The sequence below is a fragment of the Fringilla coelebs genome (assembly GCF_963513975.1).
Source record: "Fringilla coelebs genome assembly, chromosome: Z".
NCBI classification, from domain to species: Eukaryota; Metazoa; Chordata; class Aves; order Passeriformes; family Fringillidae; genus Fringilla; species Fringilla coelebs.
The window spans coordinates 67,018,996-67,034,960 of NC_140031.1; the positions used below are offsets into that span (position 1 = coordinate 67,018,996).

General features: G+C 33.9%; 1 protein-coding gene across 5 annotated transcripts in view; it reads left to right on the plus strand.

Annotated features, from left to right (window-relative positions):
* Window positions 1–15,965, plus strand: part of PAM (peptidylglycine alpha-amidating monooxygenase) — a 117,955-nt gene that overhangs the window by 74,222 nt on the left and 27,768 nt on the right. For all 5 annotated transcript variants that reach the window (XM_084225754.1, XM_084225755.1, XM_084225756.1 and 2 more), the window contains exons 8-15: window positions 5,701–5,749; window positions 6,224–6,291; window positions 7,807–7,887; window positions 7,992–8,068; window positions 8,350–8,453; window positions 11,273–11,460; window positions 12,129–12,194; window positions 12,417–12,488. In XM_084225754.1, coding sequence (XP_084081880.1) covers window positions 5,701–5,749; window positions 6,224–6,291; window positions 7,807–7,887; window positions 7,992–8,068; window positions 8,350–8,453; window positions 11,273–11,460; window positions 12,129–12,194; window positions 12,417–12,488 — 705 coding nt within the window. The remainder of the gene's footprint in view (window positions 1–5,700; window positions 5,750–6,223; window positions 6,292–7,806; window positions 7,888–7,991; window positions 8,069–8,349; window positions 8,454–11,272; window positions 11,461–12,128; window positions 12,195–12,416; window positions 12,489–15,965) is intronic.

The window sequence follows — 15,965 nt, forward strand, 5'->3', positions numbered from 1 at the left end:
CAGGCCACCTGCAGCCTGCTGTCCAGGCCTGTGTCAGGTTCATTCAGGGGTAGAAACACCTCAGGGCAAGCCAGTGCTTAGTCATGCATACAGGGAAAAAGTTTCCTTATGTTCAGCCAATGCCCCCTGTGTTTCAGTGTGTGCCCATCACCTCTAGTCTTGTCACCAAGCGCTGCAGAGTCTGGCATCCTCCCTTCAGATCCATCTCTCTCTGAACAGGCTCTCTCAGCCTTTCCTCACAGGAGAGATGCTCCAATTCCTTCTTAATTTTTGTGGCCCTTTGCTGGACAGAATTAATTTAATGCCTGGTTAATGAAATGAAGTATATTTTTTTTAGAAGAGTTGAACATGAGACTTGATGATTTTATCTACCGCAACTTTTCCTTCCAAAACTGATAGGAGGTAAAATTGGGTGCTAAGACATAAATAACTACTACACAAAGTCAAATATTATATATTCATAATTGCTTGCAAGTCAGAATAGTAAACTCTGAACAGTGCTTTCGAATCCTTGATGTACTCCTGAAAACGTAACAAGTTAACTGACTATGTTTCATCATTTATCCTCTGTTCTGAATTGCAACAGCATGGGCTTACATACAATCTTCAGTGACTGTATTCTTATGCTTTGACTCTATTCTTCTGCCTGTTGTTATCAACAGACATCTAATTATAAGGAAAACCCTTTAGGTTATTCCTGAAATTTAAAAACACTTGTGAAACTAGTTGAAAATTATGCATTGAATATCTTTGAATACTACTATGAAGGTTTAGGACATTTTATTAGATTAGAATAATTCTGCTTTCCATCCCTTCTTGCCTATAATCCTGAGCTAAGAATTCATATTTAGATATGCACTTTACTCTTAGATAACAAAATAAAACTTATTGTACCTTGTCTAAAGTAAACAGATTAAAATTTAGTCTGGAGACCCATAAATACATTCTACAAAAAAAATGTGTGAAGAGCCATCTTAGAAATATATTGATTTCTCTATTTCATTTTCTTTGCTTTTTATATTGTAAAAGCAAAAAATATTGTGGAGTTATGCCTGATAGTGGAAAAAAGTAAACAAGTAAAAAATTGTCATAAATTTGTCTGCCTTGTTATATAGTCATAAGTGTTTCAAGTTCTGATTCAAATTGGAGTAAATCTAGCCATCTTTAGGTCTGTAAAGGGACCCAGTCAGCTTTGAACTTGGGCTGTAGGGATATGCAGTGCAGTTGTAATCCTGGTCTTATTTTTCTTATATTTCTATGTAAGCACCTTTGAATCTGAATTTTAAAAAATGTTATATTTTTCTAATGCCTAGAATGTTGGGGTTTTTATCCCTTCCCTTTGTATAACAATGACTTATGTTGTTTCTAAGCTGCAGTATTATTATCTTAGTCCTTTCCAGCACATGTAAGAATATAATTGTTATCACCAAGAATCTAAGTGTTTGGAAGTTATCAATTATAAGGTCTTTTAGCTATTCTGAAATAGAAGGTTTTCACATTCTGTCATTTTGCATGTGTGTATCTGTTGCATTGTTTAAAGCAATTTATAATTTTTTGTCAATATGTTTGGAGTAAATTTATGAGGGAGTCTTTCATCTTTGTTCAGCTTTGGCTTTTTTTTCATTCCCTTTCTTGTTCTCTCTCTTTTTTTGCACAATGAACAATTCTTGCATTCTCAGCTTCTTTTAACCCCCAGCTTTTCACTGAGAGTAGATTTATTTCTCCCTGCTATCACGCTCTGCAAGAATTATGTTACCCACATTGCATATAATAACATTATTTCTCAGTGGGGCATAGGGTTCTTAGTGTTGTCTTAGGGTTTGGTTTTTTTGGTTTGGAGAAAGTAATTAGTTTTGGCCACCAAGCTAGTAGATGTCTTAAAAAGATCTGTTTCCTCATAAGAATGTGAGTTGTATATTGTCATTTAAACATTACTCTGAGCATTAGATTTGGTGCGCTTCTCTTTGACATTCTCTTGAATATGCCAGTGTCTTGAATAAAATTAGCTTTTCATACTCACAGCAATTCATGGCTATGACATATTTTTATATCCTTTTAGCAAATTAGTCATCTGTGACCTTTATGTGGTCTTCATCTGTTAAAAAATTTATATTGAACCAGGATCAACAATTGTCTCCTTTCTGTCTGGAAAGCAAGTTGTGAAAATGTCACTGGGGAGTCTGTGTTTGCATTTTGTTTTTCACAAATTGAATAAAGGTACAGTTTCATTCCAGATTTCATACTAGACTTTTAAAAATAAATTTTACTGAATTGATACTGGATGAATGAACAGATCAGCAAGTACAAGCACCTTGACTTACATTAAAAAAACAAATTAAGGTACTTTTATGTATCCAGTATTAGATACCAATATTAAATGCAGTATTCTTTGTCTCATTCTTTATTAGTACCTCAAGTTCATTTCTTGTGCTGCATGTCTTTACTTAATAAATATAACTTGTACAGAGTTACTTCCCCACGGGCATTAGCTTTTGAATTGCCTTGCTCAGGGACTGAGCTCACCTCTGAGGCTACTGCTTACCTTTAATGAAGCCAAGCCAATTCTGAGACAGTATGTGGAGATTCTGGTACAAATCAAGGGCTGACTTTGAAATAACAAGGGGTTTGGAGCTTCATAAAAAGTGCCACTCCATTGCAGGGAGAGCTTGTAAGTATTCTAGTCACCATGAATGAGTGCTATACTGTTCCTATGAAATACTAGAAACAGAGCAGTGAAGAAGCTGAATAAATAGTTTGATCAGAGTGCTCAGTAATTTATAAACCTCATACTCAGAATGCAAAGAAGGCGGGTTTTGAAGAGTGTTTGTTTTTATGAGTAAAAAACCCATAAAATTTTAAGTATCTAGAAGTCCTAAAAGTCTTAATGTCTGTGGCAGATTATCATGCATGTAATTGGAGAGTTCAGGACTGTAGATCTGGGTAGACAGATTAGCAGAAAGCCTGTCAGGCTTGCTTCAAAAGTCTTAGCAATATCAGCTTACAGAAGAAGAATGTTTTTCTTTAGCATAATTTGCCTTCACATCAAGTGTGAGTATTCAATTTGAAAAACTGTTGAGTATTTCTAGTATTTGAGATATTTCTCCTAGAAAAGATTTAAACATTTATTAGCAGTTAAACTTCAAATTATTGTTGCAATGTTGTCATGCACAATTTTTAAAAATTATGTCCTTAAGATCTGAAGCCAGTGTAACACGCACCATTGGCTTTGTTTGATATGGGTAAATAAAGGCAGGAAATATTTAATATGACTGTGTTATACTTGCACAGAACACAAAAGGCAGAACACAACTTGTCAGCATTATTTGGTGAAGTGTTCAAAGCTTTGAGTGTTTCAAAGAGGTGAACTGAAGGAAGAAGAAGCAGGGAAACATCAGTTTCAGCATCCCTCTGTAGTTGTTAGAAAAACATTTCATTCAGTTATGGCTAAATATAACTACAAACAGAATTATAAAGCACTGTAGGAATTCCTGAAAGGTTTAAACTAATGTATCCCTCCATTATTTTATTCTTAACGCAGCACTGCAGATCAGATACTTCACAAATGAACTTGAAGTTCCTTTGTGCTTCTCCTGATACTGATTTAGATGATTGCCTTATATATAACAATTCTAATAATCAGTAGCAACTTTCCAACTATCTTCAGTTCATTTTGAAATTGCTCTCTTTAGATGAAAATGCAGTCAGCATTTTTTCCATGTTCTGAAAATTCAAATTGTGTCAAAATACTTTAGTATTGCCTAACAGAAATAATATTCGATGTTTTTTTCCCCCTCCTCCTATGTGCTATTTTTATGACTATGACCTAGTAAGGGCTAAATTTTTCAAATATTAAATTAGTTTGATGGCTTGGGAATAATTTTGCAGCTGTTTTCAAAGGATAGAATGGTGCTGTTTTCAACTGAAATTCCAAAACTGAGAGACACAAAATGACTGATTGCATTTTAAAATTTTAAATTTTATTACTTGAAGTAATAATATTTGGAGAGGAAGCAAGGATTTTCCAATTTCCATTAATATTCATGCAGTGCAGAGTTGTAACGATATTGAACTTGTAAAAACTGAGTTCTGGAGTGTCACCTGTGCTACATAAATGAGAAAAAAATAGTTTAAAATGAGGAGAGTGGGGCAAAAGAGACTTTACAAAGACCTTTGTAGCAAACACTAAGGTACTGGGATTGCCTGCAGGGAAGAGGATGAACAGTATATACATATATTGAACTTTTCCTAAAATCATTGAGAAGGAGTTTCATTTCTCTTTCTCTAGAATGTTTTCTTACCATTCCCCTTCTTTTGTCCTAAAAACTTTGTCTTTTTGACACTTTTGGATTCTTGATTTGGTAGTCTTGATTCTTGTAAGTAATCTTGATGAAAGAGCTACTGTTCTTACTTTTCTTTTCTGCGTACAATGAAGACTTAGATTTTTGTTGCTATTTGTAAAGGTGCAACTGTGGTATAGTGATTCAGATTTTTAAATCCAGAAGTGTTTATTGGGATGCACAGACCTGGAGTAAGTAAGAATTTGTAGAAGCCATGATAATGAGCATTATGTGAGCGCAGTGAAATTGTGTTAGGAGCTATTTCAATTGAATAATACATAGGTTAATTTACAGATCTACTTTGTGAACATAGTGAAAACAAATTCTTGAAAATTCTACTATCAGTGATGGTGAAAAGCAAACTGAGTATTAGCCTTTATTATTGACGTGGGGTGACTGAAATAGCTAACACTGAACTGACAATTTTTGAGTCAAGTTTTCTGTCAAGTTTCCATGTGTTGTCCTATTTTGTCCATTATCCTTTTTTCTGTTCAAACGTACTACTTTTTCAGTTTGGAATCTGGCTATTTATGAGAGGAAAAACTCTCAGAAATTACTGCTTGCTACTGTAGATACTCTGATCTCTTTCTTATCTGAAACATATACTGTTGGATAATATATTTTCAGAATGTTCTATTTATTTACTTTAAAGTTAGATCCATCTTCAAACTACAGCTATTATTGTATAAACAATAGAAAAAGAAACTTGCTTAAAAAGGAGCAAAGATTGAACTCCCAGATGGCCAACTATAATTTAGTAACTGTCAAGATGACTGGGTCTTTAAATTAAAACGTCAAATGTATTAGCTAATGATTATATAGTGCACTAACAAATGAATTAGCTATTTTACTCACCTTCTAGGATATCCAATTTTTAAGTAGAATTCCTGTCTGTATATATTCCTGTTGGTGTATCAGGTTCACCTGCTGACTTTCATTACAACGAATTCTGGCAGCTACATTATTAATTTCTTAAAGTATTGCTTTTCACATACCTTTAATTTTTCTAACTTTGATCAAAATATAAATTTATTTGAAACAAAACTTTTTTTTCTACTAGTGTAAACATGATACTGTTTCATTTCCCAGATGCTAGTTCATAAAGATCTAAATTTTCTAGCACAGTAGTTTTCATCCACCAAAGTTTTTCTTTGTATTAGGATTTCTACAAGTGCAGTACTGAGATGATCAGGTTTGTGCAAATTTCAGTAGTATTTCCACAGTATAGCAATTTTCCTGCACACAGTAAGATTAAAACTTGTATTGTTTTCTGTTATTTTTTACACAGCAGAAAAATCTTGTTAATATGTAGTAATTTGCAGGGATTCAGTTGCTAATGATGAAACTTTCACAATTTGTACAGATAAACACAAGGATTGCTCTGGTGTAACTTTACATCTGACACACCAAAAGTGAGTATTTTTAAAAATTCTTACCTACTTTTTATTGGAATAGAAATTGTGGATTCCATTGAAAACATTTGAAATAAAAATAAAACATCCTTCACAATATTAAGAATTACGAAGTCGTGTCATCTGTTGGCAAAAAATTTCATTTCTGCTGAGAAACTTGACACAGCTGTGCTATGAGTACTGGGTTAATACAGTTTAAGAGCTTCATATTTAGAAATCTGGGATGAGAAGAGCAATTATGCAGATGATAGCTTTGTCCTATTTCACTTACTTTGCAGAAAATGCTTTAGAAATGGTAGCAAAAAAGAGAGGGAGAGGGAAACTGCTTTGAAACAGCTTCGTTTTTAGGCGACCTGTTTCAGATGTAATCCAATGTTTAGAAATTGGTGGTATCAAATGGTATTGGATATCAAGTCACTTGCAGTTATGTTTTACAGAGGATTTGTTTACCAGAGCTTGGATTTTCCATTGCAGGCAGCCCTTGATTGCAGGAATGTATCTTATGATGTCTGTGAACACGGTCATACCACCAGGCAAGAAAGGTGAGTTACCATTTTGCAAAGTGATTATATGGTTTCAGCATCTGATCTATTATTGTTGCTTATTGTGGAAGAAAATTCGACAGAGACTTGCTGGTATGTAGATGGACAAATTATTTATTTGACTGATTGAACAAATGCGGAAAAAAATAGTTATGTTTAAGATTGTGTTCTGTTTCCCTGTGACTACATCAGTAAAGGCAATCAATGCTGTATGAACAAAATGTGCATAAATAATAAGGAGTATTTCTTTAATTTATTTTCATCTTATATTTTATAAAAAATACCCTACCTCTTTTCCAATTCCTCCTCTCCCCTCTAAAAAGCCATAAACTATTTAGGCCTCTTCTTCATATGTTATTAATGACTTTTGTGATTCTACTGGGATTTCAGTTTTAAAAAATTAATTTCTAACACTAAGAAGCTGCTATTTAAGAATTTTGTTCCCATATTGGGAGTAAAGGTCCTAGTTGGTTAAAATGCTGAAAAACCCAAACTGTAATAAAAAGTTTTCAAACTGTTTCTCTTGAGAATCCTGAATTTTATCAAACCTCAGCTTGGAAGCCCCCCAAATCCTTTCTTTGCCTAGCATGGGATGTACTGTTTTAAGGAAGTTGGACACTGACTGCACTCTGCTATACCAAATTTTTAAGAAGATAAACAAGAGTACCATTTGTTCCATTAACAGCTGCCTAAATACGATGAAGTGGTCAAATGCTCAGCTGACTCCAACTGTTCAGTGAATTCAACAACTTGAAACATTTTTAAATTTGAACTGAAATTAAAAATATTTTGCTCTCCAATATGAAAAACCACCAAATTAATCCTCCACTATCCCCAAGAATATTTGGTCAGTGTAGGAATTTAATTTTTCAACTGAGGTGTGAGAGAAGTGTGGTGATATCTCTCACAAAGGCACCAGGAATTTTCTGTAGGCTCTTCCTTAGTTACTGTTACTGCACCTAAAACAAGTACTACCCTGTAAATATTGTACACCACTTCTGTGACAAAGACTCTTGTCTAAGTCTAAATTAGGTCTGGGCCTTTTAAATCAAGATTTCATTGTAAATTGTATCAGTTTTGAATTATATCAGTTTGTTTTAATTTTCCCTTGATTAGATTATTTACTATAAATAATAAATAAGCATAGCTATGTTTATTTTAAGCAACCCTCAACATAGTCTGTAAGTAAATGTATAACTTTATTTTATTAAATAGTAGTAGTGTACACCAAAAAGTTCTTTTGGCTTTCAGCCAGAAAGATTTTATATATATGCCAGCAGATTAAGTTATTTTCAAGTAACCTGGACTATATTTTATTAGTTTTTCTTTGCAGATATCTTGAGATGGATGCTGCAGAAATATAAGATACTATCTATTATCTTTTGAAATTATCTGCTGTCCATTGTCCGTATGCTTTTTGTAAGCCAAGCTGAATGAAGTACAGTAATTCAACTTTTCTCTCTTTGATAAATGATCTGTTTATTGTCATTGTTTATTGCTGTCATATTTTCACAGTGGTTGATGCAGACATTGCCTGCCATTACAAAAGGTCTCCGATGCACCTTTTTGCTTACAGAGTTCACACACACAGACTAGGTAAGAGTAACATAGGGGTATCAAATGCCTAACAGAAAAATGTTGACCCTGCTACATATTTTTTTAAGTATATCTCACTTCTCATGGATATTGATATCTTATAGGTAAAGTAGTGAGTGGATACAGAGTGAGAAATGGTCAATGGACGTTGATTGGGAGGCAGAGTCCACAACTACCGCAGGTTGGTTGGGTTCTTTTTAGTTCTGAATGTAAATTTTAATTATCTTTGTTTCAAACTGAGAAACTGAATTGGAAATCTCATGTCCACGGATTTGCATCATGGTGTTTCCAGTGGTTATGGCTGTTGTGCTCCTGGAAGTGAATTTTGCCAAGTATTATCACAATTGGATTATGATGCAAAAGTAATTTCAGATATGTAGCACCGTCCTTCTCATCAGTGTCTATTAACAGAGAGAATATGAAGCACTTTTACTGATTGTGATGAATCATCCTCTTTTTCAGGCATTCTACCCTGTGAAATATCCGGTAGACATTAGCTATGATGATATCCTAGCAGCCAGATGTGTGTTCAGTGGGGAAGGCAGAACTACAGAGACACATATAGGGTAAATTTTATCTGTTTGCTCCATTTCAGAACCTGTTTTACCAGGGGGTTGGTTATATGTAGAAATGTTATTCTTTCATGTCTTCTTCCAAGGTAATTCTATGAAATAGTTTCTGCCAGAATGTTTTGTTATGCTGTCTGATCTACTTAAGATTTAATTCCACATAATATTCATTGACTTTACTTATGTGAATATTTCCTTTGCTGAAGTGTTCAGAACACTTCTGAAGTGAAGCTGTACTGCCAGACAACTTAGTCAGATGTTGGGCTGATCTGTTCTTAGAGAGGGATTCAGAATATCAATTCTAGAAAATATATTTTTTAATCAGGTGACCGTATTAACTGTTTATGGTGAAATAATAATAAAACTTCACAATTCTCTACACTATTTCAAAATGAAAGTGTATAGAAGCTTATAAAATTCTGATATCTTGCCCTATTTCAAAATCTAGCCTTAAAAAATCTGGACCAATACTGAAATTACTTTTTTTCAGTATAAAAATGTACAGGCCTTTATGAAAAACACTCAAACCAGAAATTACTAATAAAAAAAAATAGGAAAATCTGTACTGTGTTAGTCACTGATGTGACTCAGCTGCAGGTGACAGACAAAGCCCTGTAAGATCAAGTGGACAAATACAGCTGTAAAAATACATATAGTATTAATACTCTCTTAGCTGGCTGTGGTTCTTTTAACTGTAATTTAATGCATATGTAGAGAAACAAAAATAACCTGTGGAAATCTCTCCATTCTGGGAGTGTGTGCTGCAGCATTCCAAGGAAAGAGACATTTATGCCTTGAGCACCCTAAGATTGCATCTCAATGGAGGGTTAAGGATTAAACATGGATTTATCACCTTTCGGTGGGCAGTTAAGATAGTGATGTGTAGCAGTTGGAAAAAAAGTTGAGAAGAGGTTTTTACAGATATTAAGACACAAAAAACCATAAAACCTTAATTTAACTGCCGACCTTTTTTCATAAGTTCAAAATGTTTCTATTATGTTTCTGTAACTTTCCTCAGAGTAGTTCTTATTTGTTGAATAATCCTTACAGTTTAAGAAACAGTCTTAGGAAAATTATGGTATTTTCTTTCAATGTACTAATATGCTTTCAGTGGAGAAACACTCTCTCTGTCCTTTTCATTACAGTAATTGTTATTATTATAATTATTATTTTACTATATTTATCATTATTTGTTTGCACTATAATATATATGGTATGAGTATTGTTTATTCGTATTATCATTATTATTTTTATTATTGCAATTATTTGTTTAATAATAATTAATATTTAGTCATATTATATTTTACCACAAGTTTTGCTTTGTCCCATCTCTGGGGGGGGCAGGAGTGCAGGCAGTGAGCAGCAGTACTTAACTGCCACCTGAAATTAAACCACTACAAATGCTTAGGCACAGCATGTCAGGTGAACCACAGTTTGTGTAGTTTCCACATCCAATTTTCTACTGGAGTTTTAAAGAGGCAGCAATCACAGTGATGGATATTGGAGGTCCAACAGTGAAGTTAATGCTGTCTAAAAGCTTAAGCAGAGCTTGCCCAGTTTTATAGTCTCCAAGGGATGCCAAACTTCCAGTGCATGGAAAAATAACCAATTCCCCTTTTGAAACAGTCTCTTCTCCCATGTTTCCCTTTCTCCCCTCTGGCTTGTGTTATTATTGTTGCTATGGTGAATAAATGAATGCTGCAGAATGCTCCTGGAAAAGTCAGCACTGATGTCTATTGCAAACAGCTAATAGAACACCTCTGTATTTTTTTAATGAGTGTAGGCTCACTGTTTAATTGTGAAATCTAATTAAAAATCTTGATGTAAACCCCTTTATTATATGAACTTACATTAAGAGGTCCTAGCTTACTAATTTTCAGGATTGTAGCTCTAAACAAAACATATGAACGTACATGGCAGAGGAAGAATCAGACCACAGTTATAAAGAGGCCATATATACTCTGCTTCACAAAGTAATATTTTTCAGAAAAAAAATCTTACTTGTGCCAGCTGTTTTTTCTATTGAAGACAGGATTATGTAGCAGTAGAGAAGGGCCACTTCTATTTCAAGTACATGCACAACATTTATCAAAGGGCTGAATTTTGCTAGTGTTTTATCTTTCCCCTTGCACTCATGTTTTTGTTACAGAAGCTTACAAACAAGTTATTCTCAAGGTGACAGTGCTCTGTTCTCTTTAAGAAATACTTACAGTAGCTTAATATGTTACAAAAATAAATTTTGCCGTGTTAGAACCAGTGTGATTGGACAGTAATGAATTCACTTGATGAGGAAAGGGGGAAGATTTGTCAAATAGCTGCTGCAATGAAACATGTATGTTATTTGCAACAATTTCAAATTATATTCATCCAAGATTTATAGAAAAGTAAGTCATTGGTAGTATAATGAATGATACAGCTCTGTCATATTTAATCAGAACACGTGCCCAGTTGGTAACACAATGGGAACTGTGTGGAGTATGCTGGACAAATTGAAAGGAAGAACAGTTTAATAGGCAATGCAATTTTCTGTGAAATCAAAAGGAAATTTCTAGGAAGTTCTGAGATATGTGGGGATTTTGTCTGAAGCAGATGTGGTTGCGCTTATCCTGCTGCACTTGCTCACACTGCTTTTCCCCAGTATAAACCAAAAGAAATTTCCAATATTCACTACAATGCAGGTATTGCATGCTTTAGCTTGGGACATCTAAACATTTGATTGCAATATTTTAGTATCCTGTTAAAGAAGTTGGATGAATTAAATAATAGCTATTCAGCTCATTATTTTCTAAGTGCCACATCTTTTCTGTACTGTCTAGGGGTACTGCCAATGATGAAATGTGCAACTTTTACATTATGTACTACATGGAAGCCAAGCATGCTGTCTCATATATGACCTGCACACAGAACACAAACCCTGAAATGTTCAGAAATATTCCGCAGGAGGCAAATATTCCTATTCCAGTCAAGTCTGATGTGATGAAGATGATGCATGGACATCATGAAGGTGAAAAACCCTTGTAATCCTTTTTATTCATACATTCATCTTATGCTCGCTGATGTATTTCTCTGTGTTGTGTTGGCATGCAAAATTTTCATAAAGAGGTAATGCAGTTCTGGATAAAATTCAAATAAAATTCAAAATGCTAATTAATAAAGTATCATGAGATTCTGCTGTTGGTTTTAGTGGAAATGTCTACTATAGTCTTTTGTCTGTTTCTTGCTCATGTTCTTCCAATTTCTAACATATTTTTCCTGTTATGTGACCTGTGTGCCCTAAAGACTGGCTTCTTTTTCTATGCCAAACTTTATATTAACAGTTTCTTAATGTTTGTCTTATCTTTTGTCTGTTTCCTACAAAATTGAATCATAGCACTGCCCTAGTTTTCTAGATCCCACTGCTGTGTTATGGGAGGAATCAAATTTTTACATTGAACAGTTGTAGGAATATAAATTGCAGCAACAGTATTATCTAGAGGTAATCTGACTGATGTGTCTATGTAGCAAGTACAAGTTGTAGGTTTTTTATTTCACTTTTTTACTGTTGTATTGTGTGGTATGACTACTATGATAAAAATACCATGTATTTGTTTCAGAAGGGTATTTTTTCCTCAGTAGGATGGTAATTCCCTTCATATGCAGAACTTAACATCATACTCTAAACCCATTTTTCAGAAACCAAGGATAGTGATACAAGTTCTTTGCTGCAGCAGGACAAAAAAGAAGACATTTTGGATCAAGGTATGCACTTGCTTATTTCTATATTTATTTCTACTTCTATTTTCTAATATAAATCTTAATTTTTTTTTCTGATTGTTTTAGTGCTGTGTTGTTCAATATAGCTACTGTTTATATATAAAAATGCCAAATGTTCATTTCCGAAGGGCGTTTTTCCATAGAAGGGGGATACTGAATTTCATTCACATGCAAAGGCTAACATCGTATCCTAAATCCATTTTTTAGAAACCAAGGATAGTGATACAAGTTATTTGCTGCAGCAGGCCAAAAAAGAAGAGGCAGAGATTTTGGATCAGGGTAAGTACTTGTTTATTTCTATGTCAAGTAAAAGACTCATTAATGTAAAAAATATAAATAATTTAATTATTTATGAAGTTTTTAATCTGTTTATCTTTAATTGATGCAATTTGAAATGTTCTGTAAAGCTAATAGGGTTGTATGCTATATAAGAAATAATAAAAAGAATTAGTTTACCACTGATCTCTAGCCTTGTAGGTAAAATTTATTAGTGCATTTTAATCTCATAGTTTTCCTGTTCTTTGTTTAATTTGCTGACAAAGGTTGTGATTTACTCGTATGTGCATGTATTATGTATTCTGTATGTAACTATTTGCTATTAAGTCTTCATTGATTTCTCAGTTTGTATTACCATGTGTGTATTAGGGAATAATGTTCTTATGCTTTAGTATTTGCAAATAGTGAGTTGAAGTTGAGTGCAGCTGTTCAATACTCTATTTTTGCTATATCTGTGTATATGTATGCATTATAATTCACACAAAAATATGTATAGTACTTAGCTGGAGAAAAAAGATCTATGACTTCTATAAGGATTTAGAAATACTCAGAATATTATTTATGTTTCAGAAATATTTTAGACTCTACTTTTAAGTTCTTGTGAGTCATATACTGTTAGATAAAAATCGCCTCAATATCAGGACTTTTCTTTAGATTAAGGGGAAGACCTCATCAGCCACAGATTCATACAATTTCCATTGAACAATGTTGAGGTTCAAGGACTAAATTAGAGCACACTTACTTTTGCCTTTCAGAAGAACAAAGATTGGACAGTGCTTGGGATTTTTGACGTCTCCAAAAGGGATTGAATTTTTCATGTACTCTGCTGTTTCTTAGAGTTAACTCAAATAATTAAGTTTTGGTTACATAAAACCAGCTTCTGGAGTGTGAAACTGTCTTGAATGAAAAAACTTTGAACTACTAGAAACAGTATTTGCAGTGTCATATCTGATATTTATCTTAGCCAATTCAAGATGTATTTTTTAAGAAAGAAAAGCAATTTAATTTTTTTAATCCAGTTTCAGAGCAGAATGAGTTATCTGCTTACAAATTCACGTCAAAATTTATGCTGACAATCTGGTTTACCCTTACATTACCAATAAATGCATTAGCATTTGATCAAGGTTCTTGTTATATATATGTTTTATTGAATTCACTAGTGTTGGAAAAAAAAAAGTGTTGAAGAAGGTCCTGCTGCTAAAATCTTTTTGATTTGTCTTTGAAATGTATTTTGAAGACATTTCCACAATGCAGTCTGGTTTGCTGAGAGCACTAGTTAATATATGTCCTCATCTAAGCTGTTTCCATGGAAACACACAATTTTTTGTTCATTTGAAATTACTTGGGTTCATGATGTGAAATACCAAAACACAGTAGTTGCTGTGAATTTAATTTCCTGTTCTTAATTGTTAGATTAAGATAAATAAGATAAAAACCAGTTCAGGTTTGGTTTTATTTATGTCTCCAAACAGGGAAAGTTGAGTGGCTGGTTTAGAAAGTAGGTTTTGGTTCTGCAAGTGCTCCCCAGATAGACTGGGGAAACCAGGAGCTGAAAATGGTCTGCAAAATGTGCCTGTAAAAATTACACAGAAATTGGAGTCCAGTTTTGTGGAGCAAATCAGTTTTAAGCAATGGTGTTGCCAATTCATCCATCTCCTCAAGTAACTTCAGTGAGTTAGCCAGTAGGAACCAAATTTGAAGAAAACCTTAATGACAGGAAAATTCTACAGTTTGGAGGGAGGAGGCAGTGGATCCTTCATGGAAGCACATGCATATATCCACTGGGGCTGAGGTCATTATACAAGTCCATCTTTTCACAGAGGTAAAGGACATAAGGCTTTCCCTTAATGGTCTGGCATGACATATTCTGTATGATAACCTTATCTATGAAGCACAGAGACACCAGAACTGAGTCTTTGATTGGTTCTGTTGCTGCTGAGCTGTTGCTCAGTAAATTCAGCTTTTGATTTGCTCAAAAGAAAGCACATCAACAATTTTCCAATAATTCTGTGTTTGATCTTGCATGGGTTTCTTTCTCTGTGATTTATTATGTTTTAGCAGCTTATTTTGCCCTTCTTAGTTTCAGGCAACTGAAATGAACACTCTTACTTCACTGTTACTTCAATAAACTCTGAAATAGTTATTAAATTATTGCGCTCCCATGGAGGTGATGCCATGGTGATTTTTGCCCTTTCTTTTTATATACCTTTTATAAATTCACAGTATTCTTAGCATACATACTTGTAATTCTTTAAGCCTGATATCTTGGCAGAGTCCTGATATTCTGCAAGGCAAAAAACCCAAACATCCTAAAGGCCTCACAGCTGGGGGCCAAAAAGCCTCACATTATCTTGAGAAACCAAAGCCTTCTCTAGAACCTACTTTGTAAACTGGATTCAAGCCCCATGTAGGGAAGAATGCTTTAAAATAAAGAAATGTCATGCCATTCATTTAAACTTCTCCTTAAGGAACCTTTGTCAAATATACTGATCTACAAAGTCTGTAAAATTATATGAGCAATATACCATGTGTTGTGTGCATTTCGACATATTCCACCTTAACAAATTTTTGCACCTAAGCATCCTTATTAAATACCAAGATAACCCTTTTATCCCTTAACTGTGTTTGGCTCATAATCCTAGAACCAGAGAAAAGATGTCTGAGGTACTCACTAACCTGAAGGTAAGAGATATGGCCAAAGAGACAACATTTATTGTCAGAACTATTAAATCTAAGGATTTGCCTCAAAAGGGGAAAACACAGAATTCTGCCATATGAAAGTATCTGCCTGCAAATAATGTGTATATCATATTTGTCTGGGCATAGAGGTACCTCCTAGTCACACACAGGATATTTATATATTGGTGCATCCAGGTGTTATCATTGCTTTTACATTAAATTTTCAGTTGGATCATCTTCACTCATCAGAGGCACATTAATAAATAATGCAAATATATGGAAATAAGAAGTAACCATCACAAAGTGAGCTAGCACTCTGCATGAAGGCAAAGCCAAATCTCTGATGTGTTAAAATTTAACTAAACTTATCTTAATGAAACTGATCTCATTATATACTTTCTGAAACAGCAGTGAAGATTAACTTTTCATAGGAAGTGAATGATTGTAGGTAATGCAGTTGATTTAGATGTTTGGTGTATTGGAAAGTTTCCTGTTCCTGTTGATACGTCAAGTCCCTAGTAAAACAAATAATATGTATGTTAATTTTTTATTCAATAGAAGGTTGATTAAATTGTACTCAATAGATACAGACGAGCAAAATAATTTATTTGTTAGCATTCATTATCTCTGTCATATGTCTTTACCTGTTGAAAAAATATCTAAATGTGTTTTGTTCAGCTTGTTGATCACTTTCCTGTGGCATAGTAGTGTAGTTCAGGTTTGTTTTGGTATGCAAGCAGTGAAGCAGCCCTTACTACTGAGAAAGTTTGCTGGTGGTATACCTGAAAGCTTTAGAAACTT